The following is an 18,618-nucleotide window of genomic DNA, read 5'->3' as shown; positions in this document are numbered from 1 at the left end:
GACTATAGATGCTGGCGAGGGTGTGGAGAGATGGGCACCCTCCTACACTGTTGGTGGGAATGTAAACTGGTGCAGCCGCTCTGGAAAACAGTGTGGAGGTTCTTCAAAAAACTATCCATAGAACTCCCTTATGATCCAGCAATGGTGCTGTCCTTCTTTTAAACCAAGTCAACGTAAACAGGGACCTTGGGCTTTCTTCGAACGCCTCAAAGAACCTTATTCGCATCGGGTAATAGATTTTCCTCAAATTGGGCAGGCCGGAGCACTGCAGTAATAAGAACACTTAAAATAGGAACAATGAACTCTGGTTTCTTCAAAGACCTGCCAGCCCTGCCTTGTGACTTGGGCCGCTCCTTGCTCCCCTTTTAATTCTCTCTCCCTGTCTCCACGTTCCTAGTGCTTCTAACAGAGGACATTTTTTTCTTTCTCCTTTACTGTATTATCTGCTGACCCCAAGCCTTCAAGGACTGTACCTTTCACCCCAAAGGACTTTGTTGTATTTTCCTAAACAAAGACAATTCCCTTCCTAAGAGCAATTCAGGGTTTAGCTCTTTTGAGGGTCTAGTGAACATGGGTTGCTTCTCCCACATCTGTTCTCTGCTTTCTTACTAACTACCCCATTTTTCATTTGTATATCCACACTGCCTGGTGTAGCCCACATAATAGGGGGAAATAAATTCTACCCCTTAGTCCAGGCCAAGGACTCCTTTATTGATTCACAGAACCCATGGTGTCTCAGAAATATTTTCATGGTGCCTTGAGGCCAACAAAACCAAATCACAACCAAAATAAACAAAATACACCCCCCATAGATTATCCAAGCAATCTAACAGTAGAATTGTGTGTGCTGTCTGGCAGGGGTATCTGGGCTATTTCTGAGAATTTAAAATAGCCCATGGGACCCCTGTGAGTTTGCTGCAGTGCCTCAGCATGCCTGGGCCATCAGAGAATTGTAGCTCCAGTGTAATTCACCCCCTGGTTATAGTTAGTGGTTTGGGGATGGGTAGGTGCCCAATTCAGAATAGTAATGCACAAGATCTGAAGGAAGCATCCTTACTTTTCTAAGATTAACGTCTCCCTTCCTGAATACAGGTGAGCAAGCACATTGTCAGAAAGCTGCTGGCAGTCACTGGGCTGCCATGAATAGAAGCCAGCTTTATGAGGAAGTAGGTGAAGAAGAGAGATAAAAGAAGCTGGTTCTTTGATGGCATCATTGAGTGGATCAATCAAACCTATCATAAAATATGTATTACTTTAGAGCTACATGGTCCCATGAATCTCCATTGTTTTCATAGAAACATTTAAAAATTTTCTCTTAATGCCTAATGAAGACAAACAGCTTTAATCAGTAAGGACTAAATTTAGCTGTAAGAGAAACTACCTGTTCTCCAAAGCGACTTTAAAGAGTTTATTTCTCTCTGATGTGAGAGTTTTGAGGTCATAGTGTAGTGTAGTCACTTGATGGTCATCAGGAGTCCAGGGTCCTTCTAGCTTTTTGGTCTGTCATACCTAAGATATAGCCCTTGTCCTCATGGTATAAAATAGCTACTAATGCTCCAACCATCACATCCTTTTCTCAAGCAGTAAATTCAGGAAGGAGAAAGGGTATGACTCCTCCCTTTCAGTCCGGGTCCTGGATTTCACTTTTATCTCATTTGCAATACTTAGTTTCACTGTTATACTTAGTACAAAGGAAGCTGAGAAATATGGACTTTATTCCAAGTGGCATTGTGTTCATTTAAAAAGAAAGGGTGGAATAAGAAGCTGGAAAAGGCAACTAGCTGACAGTCATTGATTGGTTCATAAAGGAATATATATATTTATACATCTCCATTATACGCATATTGATCCCTTAGGCAATTGACATACTTTTCAAATTCCATTAAGCTAAGGTATGCCAGTTATCCCAGAAGGACAGATAATTATTGAAAAGCTTCCAGGGAGGCACGGTTACACTGCCGGCCCTTTGTGCAGTGCTTTGCAGCAGTGCTTGGCATATGGTGGATGCTTAATACACATTTGTTGAGTGTTGAATGAATGAATAATGTTTCAGCAGTGCATTTCAGCATTTCAGTAACTCTTCAAATACTCCTAAGATCTCCAGTTGCAATTTCCTATAAGACACACTACTCAGAGCTCAACTTTTAGTGAAGAGCAGAGAAGAGCTGCCCATCAGCACCTGTGCCATATTCTTCCGCGCCATCGACACTGGTTACGGAATCTCCAACTTCAATCAGTGTTGGCTGCTCTCCAGAAGCCCTTCTCAAGTTCTAACAAGCTGAAGGCTGGGACCCGACAAACTTCTTACCCCAAAAGAGATCTGGGTTTCTTTCCTCCTTCCACTATTCCTACTTGAAGAATTTAGGATCATGTTTATTTTCAAGCCAGAGGACTGTAGCACTCAGAAGAAAGGTAGACTTTTCTATTCAAGTCTGATGCTCTTTATGCCTAATGAGAATTAGAGCAATAACTTTCTTCAGAAACATTGTTTTTAATAGGCAAGTTTTATCAACAGAGAGAAAGGCACCAGATGTAACCTATGGTATGTATCTTTTACTCTGTAAGCATTCCCCCTAAAAAGACATAATTTTAGAGAAAAGTAAGCTTGTCATAAGCATGTGTATTTCAATTGTCTAGTGGAATTCTACATTGTTTTCTTTCCCATGAGAGCTATTTCTCCGAAGTGCCAGTTATTTCTACTCAATATGATATTATTCTGCATGATAGCAGGTGGCATTTTCTATTCACTCCGTGGATTCCATACAGAGCCAGTGTTTCTCACAGTGTGGTCTTTGAATTACCTGCATCGAAATCATGCACTGGTTCCTGGGCTCCATCCCAGTCTTGCCAAATCAGAATTTCTCCTGATGAACCCCAGGAATGTGACATGCATATCAAATGTGCATCTTGGGTGATACTTGGGTACACTAAAGTTTAAATCCCAGCAACTCAGACTTCTCAAATTAAATTAACATGATTTTTATACCTAAAAGGTATTATTACTGCTACCGATATTACAACTGCATGTTGAGCTATATTGAACTCTTATCACCTGTTAGAATGTGGATGGGAAAACAAATGAGTGACTAGAAAACATGCACAAAATGCAAGAGATTCAACAGCTTTCATTTAGTGTCCAATTGGCTTTTTGTTTTATTTTTAAATTTATTTAATTTTTAATGTATTATTTATTTTTGAGAGACAGTGTGAGAACAGGGGAGGGTCAGAGGGAGAGGGAGACACAGAATCCGAAGCAGGCTCCAGGGTCTGAGCTGTCAGCACAGAGCCCAACATGAGGCTCAAACCCACAAACCATGAGATCATGACCTGAGCTGAAGCCGGCCACTTAACCAACTGAGCCACCCAGATGCCCCTATTTTGTCTATATTTTGGTTGAAACTCTGTATGATGAGTCACCTCTGGATTTGTGGCCACAGCTTTGAACTTAATTCCACTTTAGAAAGATATTAAAAGGGAATGGCTGTTGTAACGTATTTCCAAAGCTTCCTTTCTTAACATCTGTAGACTAATAGTGTTTGAATAATAGTGGGTCTCAACTGCAGTATCCATTGACCATAAGTGAAAAGTAAATTTAGAAATCTTTTTTTTTTCTGAGAGAGAGAGAGCGAGCATATGTGCATGCACATGCATGTTGAGGAGAAGCAGAGGGAGGAGGAGAGAGAGAATCCCAAGCAGGCTCCCTGCCCAGCACAGAGCCCAGTGTGGGGCTGGACCCCATGACCATGAGATCATGACCTGAGTCATAATCAAGAGCCAGATGACCATCCGATTAAGCCCCCAACGTGTACCAGATCTAGAAATATTCTTAAAGATTGCTGGATAAATATGAAATTTTGAAAGATAAAAATAAGGAGAGATAGTAAGTGATTATTAATAGCCGGGTAACACTAGTGGCATGGTTTTATAGGAAGGTGGTGGTAAATTTAATTTATTTCTCTTAAATGTCATTATTTCTAAGGGTGGTCCAAATTCTGGTATTGTGTGAGGAAGTATGAATGGTTTTCTTAGAGGCTGGAGAATAATTCATGGTTAAAATGTCACTTCTAATTTAGGGTCTATATTTTACCATATGCTTTATTACCCTTTAGCCAAGCAACAGGGTCCTCATTAACACCTAAGGCATGTAATCCATGTGATTTCCACAGAGAAACAGTAACCTAAAACTCTACCATCCTCCTGGCTAGCTCAACTGATACATTTCCTAATCCCTTCAACATTAAGGGTACTAGTACTGACATGGCCCAGAGTGTCACACAGGCCGTGCTGTGATGCACAATTTCAGCCCATGACACAGAAATCATCCTTTTTTTTTTTTTTTCAGAGAATGGGAGCAGCCTTTTGCCAGCTCACTTCACCCCAAAAAACAATAGGACACTGCTGGAAATGGAGGGCGTGCAAATATTAAAGTGATTCTTTTTGGTGTGCTTTGAAAGTGAGTAGATAAAGATTAAAAAAAATAAATAAATGGAAAGGAGTAAAGGACAGAGACTCCAAATTTGGATGAGCCACGGACTGCTGCCAATGGAAAGTGAAATGGGAGCCAACCCTGTTAGTGTCTCACAAGCTTAGACGTCGGATGTCTACCCGAGCCATGGTCAGTTGAATACGTCTGAGTATAGCTCAGTTCCCAAAATGCGAATCTGGGTCAGTGAAATCCAGCCACATACTGCTGCCCACTGATTTTCTATGGCTTATTCCTGTGTGGATAGGGAGGACTGAGTTCATGGTGACAGGGAGGACTGGAACTCTTTTCCCAAAATTCCACCAAAGTCACCCCATCTGGTAGTCATTTCTAAAGTCGTTTTGTTCATCATTGTCCCCTAGAACCTAGTACAAGGCCTGGTAGAGAGGAGTTCTATAAATATCTGTCAAAGTGCTGATCTGCTCCTTTTTTCTTCCATACCCCTCCCATCCTTTAGTCACAGGGTTCTATTACTTTTCTAAATGGAACTCAGCTTCTGCACAGCCCTTTCTATTTTCACAGCGACTTCCCTCGTCCAGACCCTCCTCTTCTTTATTTCTAGACTGTGTGATGGCACCAAACTAATTTTATTACTCTTAATCTTTATCCCTGTTAAATCGTTAGAGGCATACTGCCAGAGAGATTTTTCTGAAACACCAGCTTCAGCTTTTACACCTCTGCTTAAAAACTCTGAGTGCCTCCCAACAGCCTGCAGATAAGAAATCCCTCATTCCTTGACCTCTGGACCAGCCCCAATTTATATGTGGAAACTTAACTTTCTTTCCCTGCACCCAGCCCTTGCTCCAGCCACTGCCTATGGATTATAAAATAGACACTTCCCTAGTTGTCCTGTTCGTAATAACCATCCTTCCTACGACAGGCTTGCTGTTCATTCTGGAGCACTCAGACTTTGTCTTCCACCTCCCGTGATCACTCCCTCCTTGCACTCCTATCCTCTCTGTGAGGACCCTACACCGATGAGTCATTTATCTTATGTTACACTGTGACTGCATGCATATCTTCATGTCCTGTCCTGTTTCTTCAATTAAGCTGGAGGGGCCTTGAAGGCAGAGACTCTTTCTCACTCATCTCAGTGCCCGTGTGCTAGGGGTAGTATCTTTCATATAGTTGCTCCTCAATAAAGAGTAATAGGAAGCTCAAGCTTCAAGCTCAGCTGTGACTCTTTTCAACTCCCCTGTTTTATTTTTCAATTGCCTTTTAAAAAGTCTTTCTGCAAAAGGTACAGTAACAAAGGCTTTTGAGAGCTTCACTTCTTCCTGTTAGATTTTTAAGTATAAATTAGAAAATAATGTTATTGTTAGATATCCAATTTGATAGCTGTATGCCACTGATGCCTCCTCAAAGAAACATGGAATTTGGTTGGCATCTTCTGTGGTTTTCTATCCTCAAACAAGCATGAAGATATTCAGCTAAGCACAAGTCTTCAATCACCCACAGCCTTTGAAAGAACAATGTCACGGTGATCAAAGAGTCTATAGTCAACCCATTTTGGAACTATCCCTATTGCTGGTGGTTTAAAATTAAGTGGTTGGTACTTTTTGCCAGGTGTTTGCGCATCTGTATGTTCAAGTCACAGTCTTTCACCTTAACTGCCCATCCTGAAATTTCCAATGGAAAGGACTGAAGCTCTTATTCTCTAGTGAGGCTGACTCAACTTTGTTTAGAATGAGACTGAGTACAGGACACAGGAGTCACCCACAGGGGGAGTTGTGGCAGAGCCAGAAAGACAACCCATGGATTGGGATTTTAAGTTATCTGCTAGAATCTCATAGCCATTTTGGCCCTTTGGACAACTATGCTTCTTTACTAGAATCAACATATGATTATTTATTTATTTATTTATTTATTTATTTATTTAATTTTAATGCTTATTTATTTTTTGAGAGGGAGAGAGTGTCAGTGGGGTAGAAGCAGGGGGACAGAAGATCCAAAGCAGGCTCCAGGCTGACAGCACAGAGCCCAAAGTGGGGCTTGATACCACAAAACATGAGATCATGGCCTGAGCTGAAGTTGGACACTCAACCAACTGAGCCACCCAGGTACCCCACATACTACTATTTTTAAAAGTAAGTTCTTCTCTAATATCAGTAATGTGAAGTTTAACCTCTTTGTCTCTTTGGCACAAATCTTCACACCTCAAGATCGAGTCCTGTTAGATTTTTCTGTGCGTGCGTGTGTGTGTGCACGCGCACGCATGTGTGCAATGGGGAGGGGTGTGGAAATGTGAGTCAAATGCAAATATCCTGTCCTCAGAAAATGATAACAGTGATATTTAGGTCACTTGGAATATTTTGATAAGGAATTTTGGCATACCAAATGGATTAAATATTGGCATTCAAGCTATTACCCAGTTAGGTGTTATATTTTAAGTTCTGCAATGTTTAACTTTTGGCAGCAAAAAGATAAGAAGTTTCTAGCTTTTGATGGCTTTAATCATGGCACTTTCTCTACTTTTATTGTTATGTAGAATGCATACTTTTGTACCTATAATGCATAGTAGCTGGATTCTTCAGGTGTGTGTAATTCAGCATTCTAAGCTAGGTGCTTTTGGAAGCTGCAGAAATCCTTGAGGGCAGTGGCTCTCAACTTCATCTGTGCTCCAGAATCACCTGTGGAGCTTTTAAAAAATGCAGTTGCCCAGATGTGCCTGGGTTGACTCAGTTGATTGAGCATCTGACTTCAGCTCAGGTCATGATCTCGTGATTCATGGGTTTGTGTTGACAGCTCAGAGCCTGGAGCCTGCTTCTGATTCTGTGTGTGTGTCTCTCTCTCTCTGCCCCTCTCCGTCTTGCACTCTGCCTCTCTCTCTCAAAAATAAATAAACATAAAAAAAATATAAAAAGGAAATGCAGATGTCCAGGCTTGAACCCAGACCCAGAGAGTTAGGGTTTTCCGGGACGGGTCCAGGGCAGTGGGTCTTCAGAGAGTTCAGCAAGTGGTTTTAAACCACACCTCTCATTAAAAATCACTCATCTAAAGTCACTTAGGCCTTTTCTTTTGTAAGCAAGAGTCTTGGATTCAAAGGCCCATTCATAGGACATTTGTTCGGCCACCCAACAGATGCTTGAATTCCCCCTACAACATCCCATCAAGTCTGTTGAGTATTTTTTGATGTCCCATCATATAATGGACAGAATAAACAGTATTTTAAATGCAATTTCTTCCTCTGAAATTTTCTTGAAACCTCAAGAGAATAAAACCTTATTATTATTCCCTTTCTCCTACTTGGCCAATTTTGCTTTCTTCCTGCCTTGGAACTAGTGCTGAAATTCAGCATGGCTGTTTTGGTCTCACAGCTTCAGATTATTTATGGCCCTATCATGCCAAAGTATTTTATTTTGGCCACCCCAGCCTTGTTGGCATTCAGCTCTGGGAATATCGTCAGAAAAGGCAAGCGCTGCCAGGAAAAAAGCATAAACAGTTGTTACAAACTCAGAGCCTATTTGGTTCTCCGTTAATTTCTTAATTCAGGCATGGTAGATTTTTTTTTTTTAAATCATTGTTTTGTGGATCTGGTGAATACAACTAGAACAGACAACCAAATAATAAGACTAAGTTAAACCTACAATGGGACTGTCAGCATGTATTTCACAGCAGAGACCCAAAGTGGGAAATCTTGGGGCTCCACACTGTAATTCCCTGTGACAACAACAACTAGAAATGTAAAGTCTTTGTTTTTCCATTTTAATTACCCTGTTGATACTAGTTCGGTCTCATTCTGTCTTTTGGTTTTTGCTATTTGTTTTTCCAGTTGTCATCAAAGGAAATTCCAGGCAATAAAAAGCCATACAAAATCCAAGCATATTAAGGGTTTTTCCATTTTCTTTCTTTATGTGGCCATCTATAAAATAACATGGACATTTTTGGATATAAAATCAATGCTGACGCTGAGTCAAAATGGGAGGAAATGCTGTCGGAGTGACCTCTGTTGTATAGTTAGTCATTCAGAAGAAAAAACATGCTTCGTGCTGTGCAATTTAAGTTCGCTGTGAAGCAGCCCGTGTCCTCATTCAAGAAATCTTACAAATGCAGTTAGTTATTTTTAGTTATTTCAGGAAGTAGATAAGAAACCAAAAGACATTTCCATCAAGATACATTATAAGCATCTTAATTTAAAATTACAAGTCTACTGGAATTCCACTTACTATATTTCAGCTCCATTTACATGACAAAGACAAAAAAGAGTGGCGATTTCATAATTCTTTTCTTACTACATTCTTTTAGTACTTCTATTGAAAGCATTTAAAGATAATAATTCATTGTGATACAAAAGAATAGAATTTTAATTTTAAAAAAAGGCCAATAAACAAAATTGCAGATGCCAAAAGGGGAAATGAACTGATTTCCCCAAGGGGCTAGGAAGGTGAGAATGCTCCTCTTGCTGCCTGGCCAGCAGAGGGCACAGCCCCCCAGCCAGTCCCTGGCGCCTCCAGCTTGAGCTCCCTCATCGCTTTAGTTTTGGGAAAAGTTTCAGCAAAATGCCACTGGGCCTCCTTCTCTGCCTCCCTCTCTTTGTCTTTCCTTCCTTTCTTTTTTTTCCCCCTGAACTGACTGGAAAACTGAATGCCACCATGGAGATGGAGTTATAAATCAATTCCCTGAGTCCCTCCAGAGGGCAGGAATTACAGTCTGCTCTCTTATGACAGAGAGCATGTAATTAATCCAGGTTCCTGGAAAGGAAGTCGATTTTGGGATGGATCTAGAAAAAAAATGGATGAGAGGAGGCACAAATCTACTTCTTGTCATGTCTTTGTCTTCTCAACATTATTGGGGTATATTTGACAAAACTTGTGTATGTTTAAGGTGTATAAGGACTTGGCGGGGAGAGAAATGGGGAGACATTGCTCAAGGGGTACAAAGTTTGTCTTTTTTCCCTTCATTAATAAAATAAAAAACAAGCTAGTCTGCAGGAAAGATAGGAATCATGTAGCAGGTAAAGCAAGGGTTTAAGGGTTTTGGAAAATTATTTTATGTAAGTTAATTTCAGCCCACTTCCAATAAAACATTATACACATAATTTTGTAACTTTAAAAATTAAACATACAAAATAGCCCCCTGGACCACAACTCCCGTATCCCTTGAAGTTTTGTCTTTTGTTTAATTTAAATAAATCAAGTAACAGAATATGTATTTTTTGGTGATTGAATTCTTTTGCAGCTAGAAGGGCAAGATGAAGGTATAATTGCCCAGAAGCATGAGCAGCATGATGGAAAGTGTGGGGAAAAAACTATAGAATGGACAGGTTGCTCTAAAGATGAATTTTGCTTAGATAATAGTATTTCAAGGTACAACTTGATGTTAAATGTCTTTAGGTATTTGTTCAAATCAACCTAACTTCCGGTATCATTTTCAACAGGAAAATGCAGTAATAATATGCCCTTTTTCCCTCCCCTTCATTAAATATACTCTGTGTTAAATGTGTATTAAGTGTGCCCTGTATTAAATGTGTTCTGGCTTTTTAGCAGAGAGTTGCTAAAGTCTTCCTAGATTGATGATTTCATTTAAATATACAATGCACTCACTGTTAAATCTACTACAACCTAGACAGATTATGATGACTATCTCCATAAGATCCCACTTCATTAACCAAGAATCGATTGCAGCCCATTACAAAGTGTTTCCAATGCAATAAGACTAACCAGAAACCCTTGGGCTCTCAGCATTGCATGAATATGTAAGAAATAGTTTTCTGGCTCTGAAGGAGGCAAGTATTTAGCAAGCAGTGACAGATGTAGGAAGTATTCACGCTCTCAGTGTGTGGCATAGGAAGGCACGATTCACCTCTGTTTAAGTGCTATGCCCTTCAAAGAGATGCCCAAATGGCCACAGGCTTCTCCACAGAAACATCAAGATCTGCAAGGGAAAAACAGACATCTGGGACCAAACTCACATCTTTCCTGATGGGTCAGATCCTGGACATCACAGCAAAACAATGAGAAGAGGTAGTGGGTAGTTGGAGAGAGGGAAGGAGAAAGAGGAAGTGCAGCCAGAATAATTTTATGGCGAAATAACTGGGGGAAATTTTCCAATGGATAAAGAATAGGTATGGAGTAGGGTGGGCAACTGGGGAGAGGAAAATTAAGGCCCAGGAAATCTGATTCCAGAGCCATGAGATGGTATTCAAAATGTTTTATTTCATTTGATGAAATGTTTATTTCATCAAATCTCAGTGTTCTCACCTGCAAAACGGAAAAAAAAAATAAACAATCACTATGTGCAAATGATCTATTTGTTTCTATCCATTTGTCTTTCTGCCTATCTAAGTCAGTATTAATATCTTCAAATTAATAGTAGGACTTACCACACTATCAATTTTATTGACTTTTCTAATACAGAAGCCAATACTGTTCTCAAATAAATAAACAGTTCAGTTCACTAAATCTGAATTTCACCAACCCACTTAGTTCCAACCTGAGAACATGCCTGCACAGAGATCACTATTCTTAGTTTGTCTGTCTGCTTTTACTACAAAATAAGAGAACCTTTTTGATGCTACAAACATGGCAGGTAGGCATTTGCCTACTCTACAGGCCCCTGGTTTAGGAAGCACATTTGCTGATGGAAAATATGATCTCCAAAGAGTGAATGCCTTCCTAGTGAGGATTATTTATAGCTTCTGACACAGGAGGTTTCAAGTATAGAGTGAACATCATTATTAACACCAACTCAAACTCTACAGGAAGAAGGACTATAAAGTCCACAGAGGATGCCCTTAAAAGATGTGACCTTAGAGGACTTGACTTGACAATGGGGAGGGAAAGATAAACAGAAAAGGTGGTGAGTTACTCAGGCATACAATGGGACTTGGGGCTTGGCTTTTTCCACCCAGGTGATCAGTGGTCCTCTTGTTGGACTGCAGAGACTTCCCCCTTCATTTTTTTTTTCTAAAAGTAATGATGGCTCAACATCTCTAAAGTAATTCAAACCCTTCTGCTCAGAAGCCCATGTTCAGAAGCCATGCTTCATGGAGATAAACTCATCTTCTTCCTCACTTTTAAGTCCCTACCTCTTCAGACTTCATCTGCTCCATCCAGATGCTCACAGGAACATTCTTCATTGGTTGGACTAATTTGTATGTATCTGGCTCAGTCTTTGCTTATACTGTGTCCCCACCTGGAACACTGTTTCTCTGAATCTCACCCTGCCAAATCCTTTAAGATGCACATCTAGTCCCATTTTTGTCTATGAAGTTCTCTCCCAATATCTGGGCCTCAAGGAGCTCACTCCTGTTCTGTGAAGAGCAGTCAGGACTACTTCATATAATGTTTTGTTAGTTAACCATAACTGTATTATTTCTTAATTTGTCAGATGTTACTTCCTCCAGACTATTTGAGTTAGGCGCCCATCTCAGTTAGGGACCAAGCTACTTGAGTTAGGGATCTAGTCCATCCAGAACGGCAGGTGGGGCTACTTTTTGTAATCTGTCTACCCAGAAGAGGTTCCTTCTGCTAATTAATACAAGAGCACAGTATAGGCCAGTTTCAGCCTTCTCCCTCCCTTATACTCAATTTCAGACATGTGCTGACCAACTCAGCTACCATGGATAAACACCAGTTAGACCCTGAGGAGAAAAATAATCTTCCCAGATCCTTTGAGTGACACCATCCATCAAATACTTTCTTTCATGACACCACTCTTTTTATATGTGTGAAGTTGACATAGCCTTCCAGATGAAGCAGAACAAAAGACATTTTCTAGAGGGAGCACAGAAAAAGCCACCAAATTCAAATTCTGAGGCAGACTGTTCAGCAACAATTGTTAAAACTCCTAGAAATACAATCAAAGATATGATATGAGAAAAGGAAGACAGGCCAGAAGAGCTGGCTGAAGAAGCTGCAGAAAATGCAGGGGGAAAACTCAGTAAATGGCAGGTAATGATTTCTTCTGAGACAAACTGCACCAAGTCCAGCACCGAGGTAGACAAGTAAAGACCTAAAAGGGCCAAAAAAAATTAATTGTGCACCTTGGGGCACAGACTTCCTCTCTGCCTCTGAGAGGAGCTTCTGTCTTTAGTCCTTCAGTAAATCATGAGGAAGGGGTGGTAATTCCAGCCCACCATTTAGTGTTAGCCTTGTGGCCTGGGGTGAGTTATTTGGTCTAGTTCTCATATGCAAAATGGAGGTACTATCGCATCTCTCACTTATTTATTCATCCATTCACCCGGTATTTATTAAGAGCTCACCATGGGCCGAGAATGAAGGAGAACAATAGTGAGCAAAACAGACATGGTCTTTGCCCTGAAAAAGCGTCCAGAGGATCTTACGGGGCTGTTAGTTACAGAGAAGGAATGGGTCTTTGGACTATAAACCAGTGTAGCGATGGAAGGTTTTCTTCATGATCATTGACTTCCACTCTTGACCTCGCTGTGTGATTTGGGCAAATCATAATTTTTCTGTGCTTTCCTATTCTCACCTGTGAAATGAGACAAATACCTGTCCTAAAATTTAAGTATATTTTAAATGCAAACAAAGAAGTTAAGGTTTTTATGTACTTCTGAATCATGCCTTTCTAGAAGATTATTATCAAATATTTCTGAGATACAAAAGGATACGAATAATAGAACAACTTCCTGTGTACCAACTACCTTACCCAAGAAAAGCACTACTGGCGGCATGCCTTCCTCTTTTCCAGGAGGCAATAACTGTCATGAGTTTCTTATTCTGAATTATGATCTTCCTAGGAAACCTGATGGACATGTGAGAATGCTTCACCAGTGAAGAGTTCTTCCAACACTTAGGTGTCCCTGGTTCTCAATGAATGTGAGGTCATGACAGTGTAGATCTGAGAAAGCTCGAGTACCATTCTAGTCTCTTACCCCAACTCCTGCTCGCTGCCCACCCAGTAGAATTAGAAAATCCATGTGGCAGGCATTGTCTGCTGCATTTAGAAGGAGCATAGTTTTGTTTCTACCTTTAGGGCCTTCTGCGCAGACTCACTGGATCCAATCGCGATTAGGTTAGGCCCAGCCATGCTGCAGAAACTCTTCAAGTGCAAAGCATCGGCCACCGGGACTGTGGAGACCGCATAGTCCTATGCGTATAATAGAAACAAGCAGTTTGATATTGCAGAATAATTCTACAACCAATGTAAACCTGCCCAAAATATGCCTATTTTTAAAGAGGATGCCAGGGACTCTGAATATCTGGAAGAAGAAATGGGACCTGTAGGTTTTGGTATAACCAGTTAAATAAAGACTACTTTTAAGAAGAAAGTGCAGAGCCTTCTTTCAGATGTGTGGCTGTGTCAATAGCTAGCTTTGCTGGTTGACCCATGGAGTGGGCTACTCTGGAGGGATATGTCTGAAAATCCTGTGCAAACTAGAGCCTCACAACCTCAGGGTGAAAAGAGCTTCTTAGGGGTTATATCCCTTCCTAAGCCCTCTGGTGAGTCAATCGGTTAATAATCAATAGAGTAAAGGGACCATGAGAGAATGTATGTGCAATACCTAGCACAGTTTCCAGCACACAGTAGGCACCCAAGTACCAGTGATCTTTGATTCCAATCTGAAAAATCTACACTTCATGTTAAGAGTCAGCTGGGTCCCCAGACTTTAAAAAAAAAAAAAAAGTCATTTACTGTGCCAGGTAATCGGCCAGGTGCTTGCATGATTATACACTGGGAGAAAACATAAGATGTCCATGATAACTTTGTCTTTTGTGGCTATGGTAGCCCAATGCAGACTATTCACTGAGAAATTTGAATCTGATAGCTCTTAAAACTTCTAGTAAACGTACAAATGTTACGAATTATTTTGCAAAGCTCGTGACATATAGATACCATTATTCATGACATATTGATTCAATGTGTCTATGAATATTTATTAAATAATTACTGTATGCTGGGTATAAATTATCCTTTACCTACCTTAAAAGTATCAGCCAAGATTTCAGCACCTCGTTGATTTGTCCTTTTGGAAAGGCCCACAAAAAATTCTCTGCCTATAATAAATGTCATGAAACACAGTGAGTTATGTGGCACCAGTGATGGTACACTATTTATTTATCTGTAAATAATGACCTTAAAGCACCACACAGTTCTTTCCTATAACAGAAGGCTCTGCTTGTACTCTGACCCCTGCTCCCTTCACACAAACCTGATTTCAAACTACAGTAAAACCTTGGATTGCAAGAAACTTGTTCTGCGAGTGCTCTGTGAGATGAGCAAACATTTCTAATCAATTTGAAGTTGATAAACGAGTGATGCCTTGCAATATGAGTAGTATGAGACGCTGAATGTCAGTTGATCACAACTGAGCCAATGGGTCTTGAAATTACCTTTGATATACAAGTTCTCTGGATTACAAGCATGTTTCTGGAACAATCATGCTTGTAAACCCCTACTGTCCTTAGAAAAAACTTTTCAAGTTCATAGACATGGACAGTGGAACAGTGGCTGCCAGAGGCTGAGGGGAGAAGGACCTAGGAAGTCAGTGTTTAATGGGTATGAAGTTCCAGTCTGGGAAGGTGAAAACGTACTGGAGATGGATAGTGGTGATGGTTGCAAAACAATGTGAATGTACTTAATGTCTCTGAACTATCCACTTAAAAGTAGCTAAATGGCAAATTTTATGCTATGTATATTTTACCACAATAAAATAATAAAATTTTTACTTAAGAAATAATAGAATCAAATACATTAATGTGTAACAGAAAATTAAGTAATAGCAATGGCAAGTTAGTAATGCTTCCTTTCCCCCACTAAATTAATAATTCTAGGCATTTGGGATGAAGTCGGATTCCTTTTCTTAGAATGATGACATAAAGGCTGAAGAAAGTATCTGGGTAAAGTGAGTTGAGGGTTGATTGATCATCAAGCCTGACTTCCAAGAGATGTCCTTAAAACTCTTATCTTTTGTTTCAAATAAAAATGCCTATCTACAAAGTACTAAAGTTTAGGAGAATGGAACTTTCTACTTACTTGGCTTTTCTGAAATTCCATACATTTTTTTTCAGAAGGCAAAGCCTAAACAAAAATGGTCTCCTACTTAGAAGCAAGCAAACAATTATAGTAGACAGCATTAGGCAATATATAATTGTGGGGGGTTTTAATCTCCCATAATATTTTGAAGAAGAATTCTACATGGTATGTGAAAAAATATTCAAATTGAAATCAGTCTATATTTTGATCCAGAAGATTAGGATAAAGTATAAGAAGAGAAAGCATGTAGAACGAATTGCTTGATAGACTTTATAATGTTACAACTTTAATGCTCATGATGCTCTTACAAAATAGGTAAATGACATAGTCAAATGATGTTATAAGTTAATGGTTTATTCTGTTGGCAGATGGAGGATTCCTTGATGGTACACCAACACTTTTTTTGTTTGTTTGTATAATGGTATGTTTGTGCCGTCCCTTGAGAAAACTCACTACATACAAACCAAAACTAAGGGAAAGATCTTTTATTTGACAAAAGTATTACTCATTTTATTAAAAAGTCAGCTGAAATTTAAAAAGCCAATTTCCTTAATTCTTTCAAGATAAAAACAGATTTATAAATTAGATTTATACACAATTTTTAGGAAAACATTTAATAGATTAAGCAAATTTAAACAAATTTATAGTGCGGCTTGCAAACAATTTCTATTTTAAAAGACTAAGATAGTAAAGTACAAAGAAAAACAAACTTCTTGCCTCTTTAAAAAGTAAGTTGGACTTCTGTTTCTAGCAGTATGGTAGACTATATTCTCTAAATGGCCTTTTTGATGGAAACAATTGAACTTCTAGAACTGCAATATTAAAAAAATTTGTTGTTGTTATATTTGTGTCATCTTTTTTCAGTATCAACTCACCCTCTCACCTCATTCTCTTATAGAAGAAGCCAGGTCATTGGTCCTATTAATGATCTTACAACCTGGATTTGCCTGGTTGCTTTCTTGTGTATCATCTAACATGAAATTGTCCCTTTATCCTTTGTATTTTCAGCAAACTGATAGTTTCATGTAGATGCTTAATTAGATTGTTGTTCAAAAGATTTTTTTTGGATAGGACTACTTCTGAGGTGGGGCCACACTATTGCGCCACATCATGAGGCACATGACTGACTGCCACATTTTCAGTGATGCTAGAATAATCTGGGTGTTCCAGTGATATTTGGAAAGGCCCACAAAAAATTCCCTGCCTATAATAAATGTCAGCCTGATTCCTACATTATAAAGTCCTGCACCAAGCTTTCATATAAAGGTTTTAACATCCTGTGATGATCATTACACAGATCATTATTTTATTAGGAATCTACATTTACTGGCTAGAATTCTAAAAAGAAAAACCTTCTTAACGAAGTATTTGCTCTACTTGAAATAGAATTCATAAAGGAAATACAGCTACGTGCCTGACTCTTTCCTTCCCTTATTAACTATTAGGGTAATGAGTTAGGTGTCCCAGCAACTTGCAACAATGACTGGTATGTTTTTTAAAGATTACAAATGAGTCAAATAATAAATCATAATGGCAATTAGAATACATTTAAAACTGAGTGATAACAAATACATATGAAAAGAGGGAGGATTCAGCTAAAGCAGTATTTGAAAGTTACATAGCTTTAACTGCATTAAGATGAGAAAAGTTTCAAAGTAAAGAGACAAAGTTCCAGCTTGAAATATAAGAAACAAAGAACAAACCACAAACAATGGAATTTGAAGGGAAGAATTAAAGATGAAATAGGAAGAGGAAAACAAATATACAAGAGAGAGGATGCAACAAAACCCAAAATTGATTATTTGAAAATATTAATGAAATCAACAGATCTCAGACACTAAAGGAAAAGGAGAAGGCACAAATAAACATTACAAATGAAAAGGGGACATAGCTATAGTGCTATGAGGCTTAAAACAGATATTAAGAAGATATTAATAAGTTTATACCCAGTATTTTGAAAACTTAGATAAAAATAAAGTATTAGGCAACAGAACTCTTGAAAACGGACGGACTCAGAAAACTCTCAATAGTCATGCAATCACGAAAGGAACTAAATCGGTTTAAAATCTTCCCACAGAGAAAGCACAGGGCCTGTTTATAGGTAAGTTCTACCAAAGTTCAAGGAATGAGCAATTCAAATAGTACTGATTCTAGGGAATGGAAACATAGGAAATATTCCTGATACATGTTATAAGGTGAAGATAATTCTTTTACCAAAGCCAAACAAGGATAGCAAGCAAAGCCACTTACAGGTCACAGAAACAAAAGTCTTAAAAAAAATTAACAAACGAAATCCAACATTGTAGTAGAAAGAGAATATATCACAATGAGGTTTGACTTTACCCCAGGGATGCAGGGCTGACCAAATATCAGAAAAGCAAGTAGTGCAATTAATCACATCAATAGATTCAAGAAGAAAATCATATACATTTATTTTTTAATGTTTTTTTAAATGTTTTTTAAATTTATTTTTGAGAGACAGAGGCAGAGAGTGTGTAAGCAGGGAAGGGTCAGAGAGAGAGGGAGACACAGAATTTGAAGCAGGCTCCAGGTTCTGAGCTAGCAGTCAGCACAGAGACCGACGTGGGGCTTGAATCCCCGAACTGGGAGATCATGGCCTGAGCCGAAGCCAGACGCTTAACTGACTGAGCCACCCAGGCGCCCCGAAAATCATATACATTTCACTGGAGTAAAGTTTATCACCTGAAACTCCATGTCTTGTTGTTTACTTTAGAGAAACTCTTATACACATTCCTGGGACACACACACAAGAATGTACATAGCAGCACTGAAGACAACAGACAAAAACTGGAAAACACTCAAATAGACATCAGCAGCAAAATGAATAAATTCACAGTGGTGTGGATTTTCTATGGAATACCATATAGCAGTAAAGATGAAACACTAGCTACACACACCAAGTTGGATCAAACATAGACAAATCACAGAACAGTTCCTATAGTAGGACTGTAATCACATAAACTTGTAAGACAAGCAAAAAAAAACAACATATACTTTAGGAATACACATATTGAGGTAAAACTCAAAGAAAGACAAAGCAGTGATCCATACAAAATGCAGGGAAGTGGTTACCTCAGGCTGAGAGGAGAGAAGAGAGAGGAGAGAGAGGAGAGAGGGGAGAGGAGAAAGGAGAGAGAAAGAGAGAGAGAAAGAGAGAGAGAGAGGAGGAGTGGGGT

At 39.2% G+C, this 18,618-nt stretch overlaps 1 protein-coding gene and 1 long non-coding RNA gene across 4 annotated transcripts in view; one reads left to right on the top strand and one right to left on the bottom strand.

The window, feature by feature from the left end:
- The window catches only part of LOC115299560, a 50,532-nt gene extending 46,060 nt beyond the window's left edge, over positions 1–4,472 (top strand). Inside the window, exon 4 of the long non-coding RNA XR_003912240.1 lies at positions 4,343–4,472. This is a non-coding gene — a long non-coding RNA (uncharacterized LOC115299560). The remainder of the gene's footprint in view (positions 1–4,342) is intronic.
- Positions 1–18,618, bottom strand: part of DDAH1 (dimethylarginine dimethylaminohydrolase 1) — a 163,463-nt gene that overhangs the window by 17,846 nt on the left and 126,999 nt on the right. For all 3 annotated transcript variants that reach the window (XM_029948957.1, XM_029948958.1, XM_029948959.1), the window contains exons 3-4: positions 14,369–14,442; positions 13,415–13,534 (exon numbers count right to left, since the gene is read on the bottom strand). In XM_029948957.1, coding sequence (XP_029804817.1) covers positions 13,415–13,534; positions 14,369–14,442 — 194 coding nt within the window. The remainder of the gene's footprint in view (positions 1–13,414; positions 13,535–14,368; positions 14,443–18,618) is intronic.

The sequence above is a fragment of the Suricata suricatta genome, chromosome 8 (genome assembly GCF_006229205.1).
Source record: "Suricata suricatta isolate VVHF042 chromosome 8, meerkat_22Aug2017_6uvM2_HiC, whole genome shotgun sequence".
Taxonomy (NCBI): Eukaryota; Metazoa; Chordata; class Mammalia; order Carnivora; family Herpestidae; genus Suricata; species Suricata suricatta.
The sequence above is the reverse complement of the archived record's forward strand: the minus strand, read 5'-3'. Positions and strand labels throughout refer to the sequence as shown.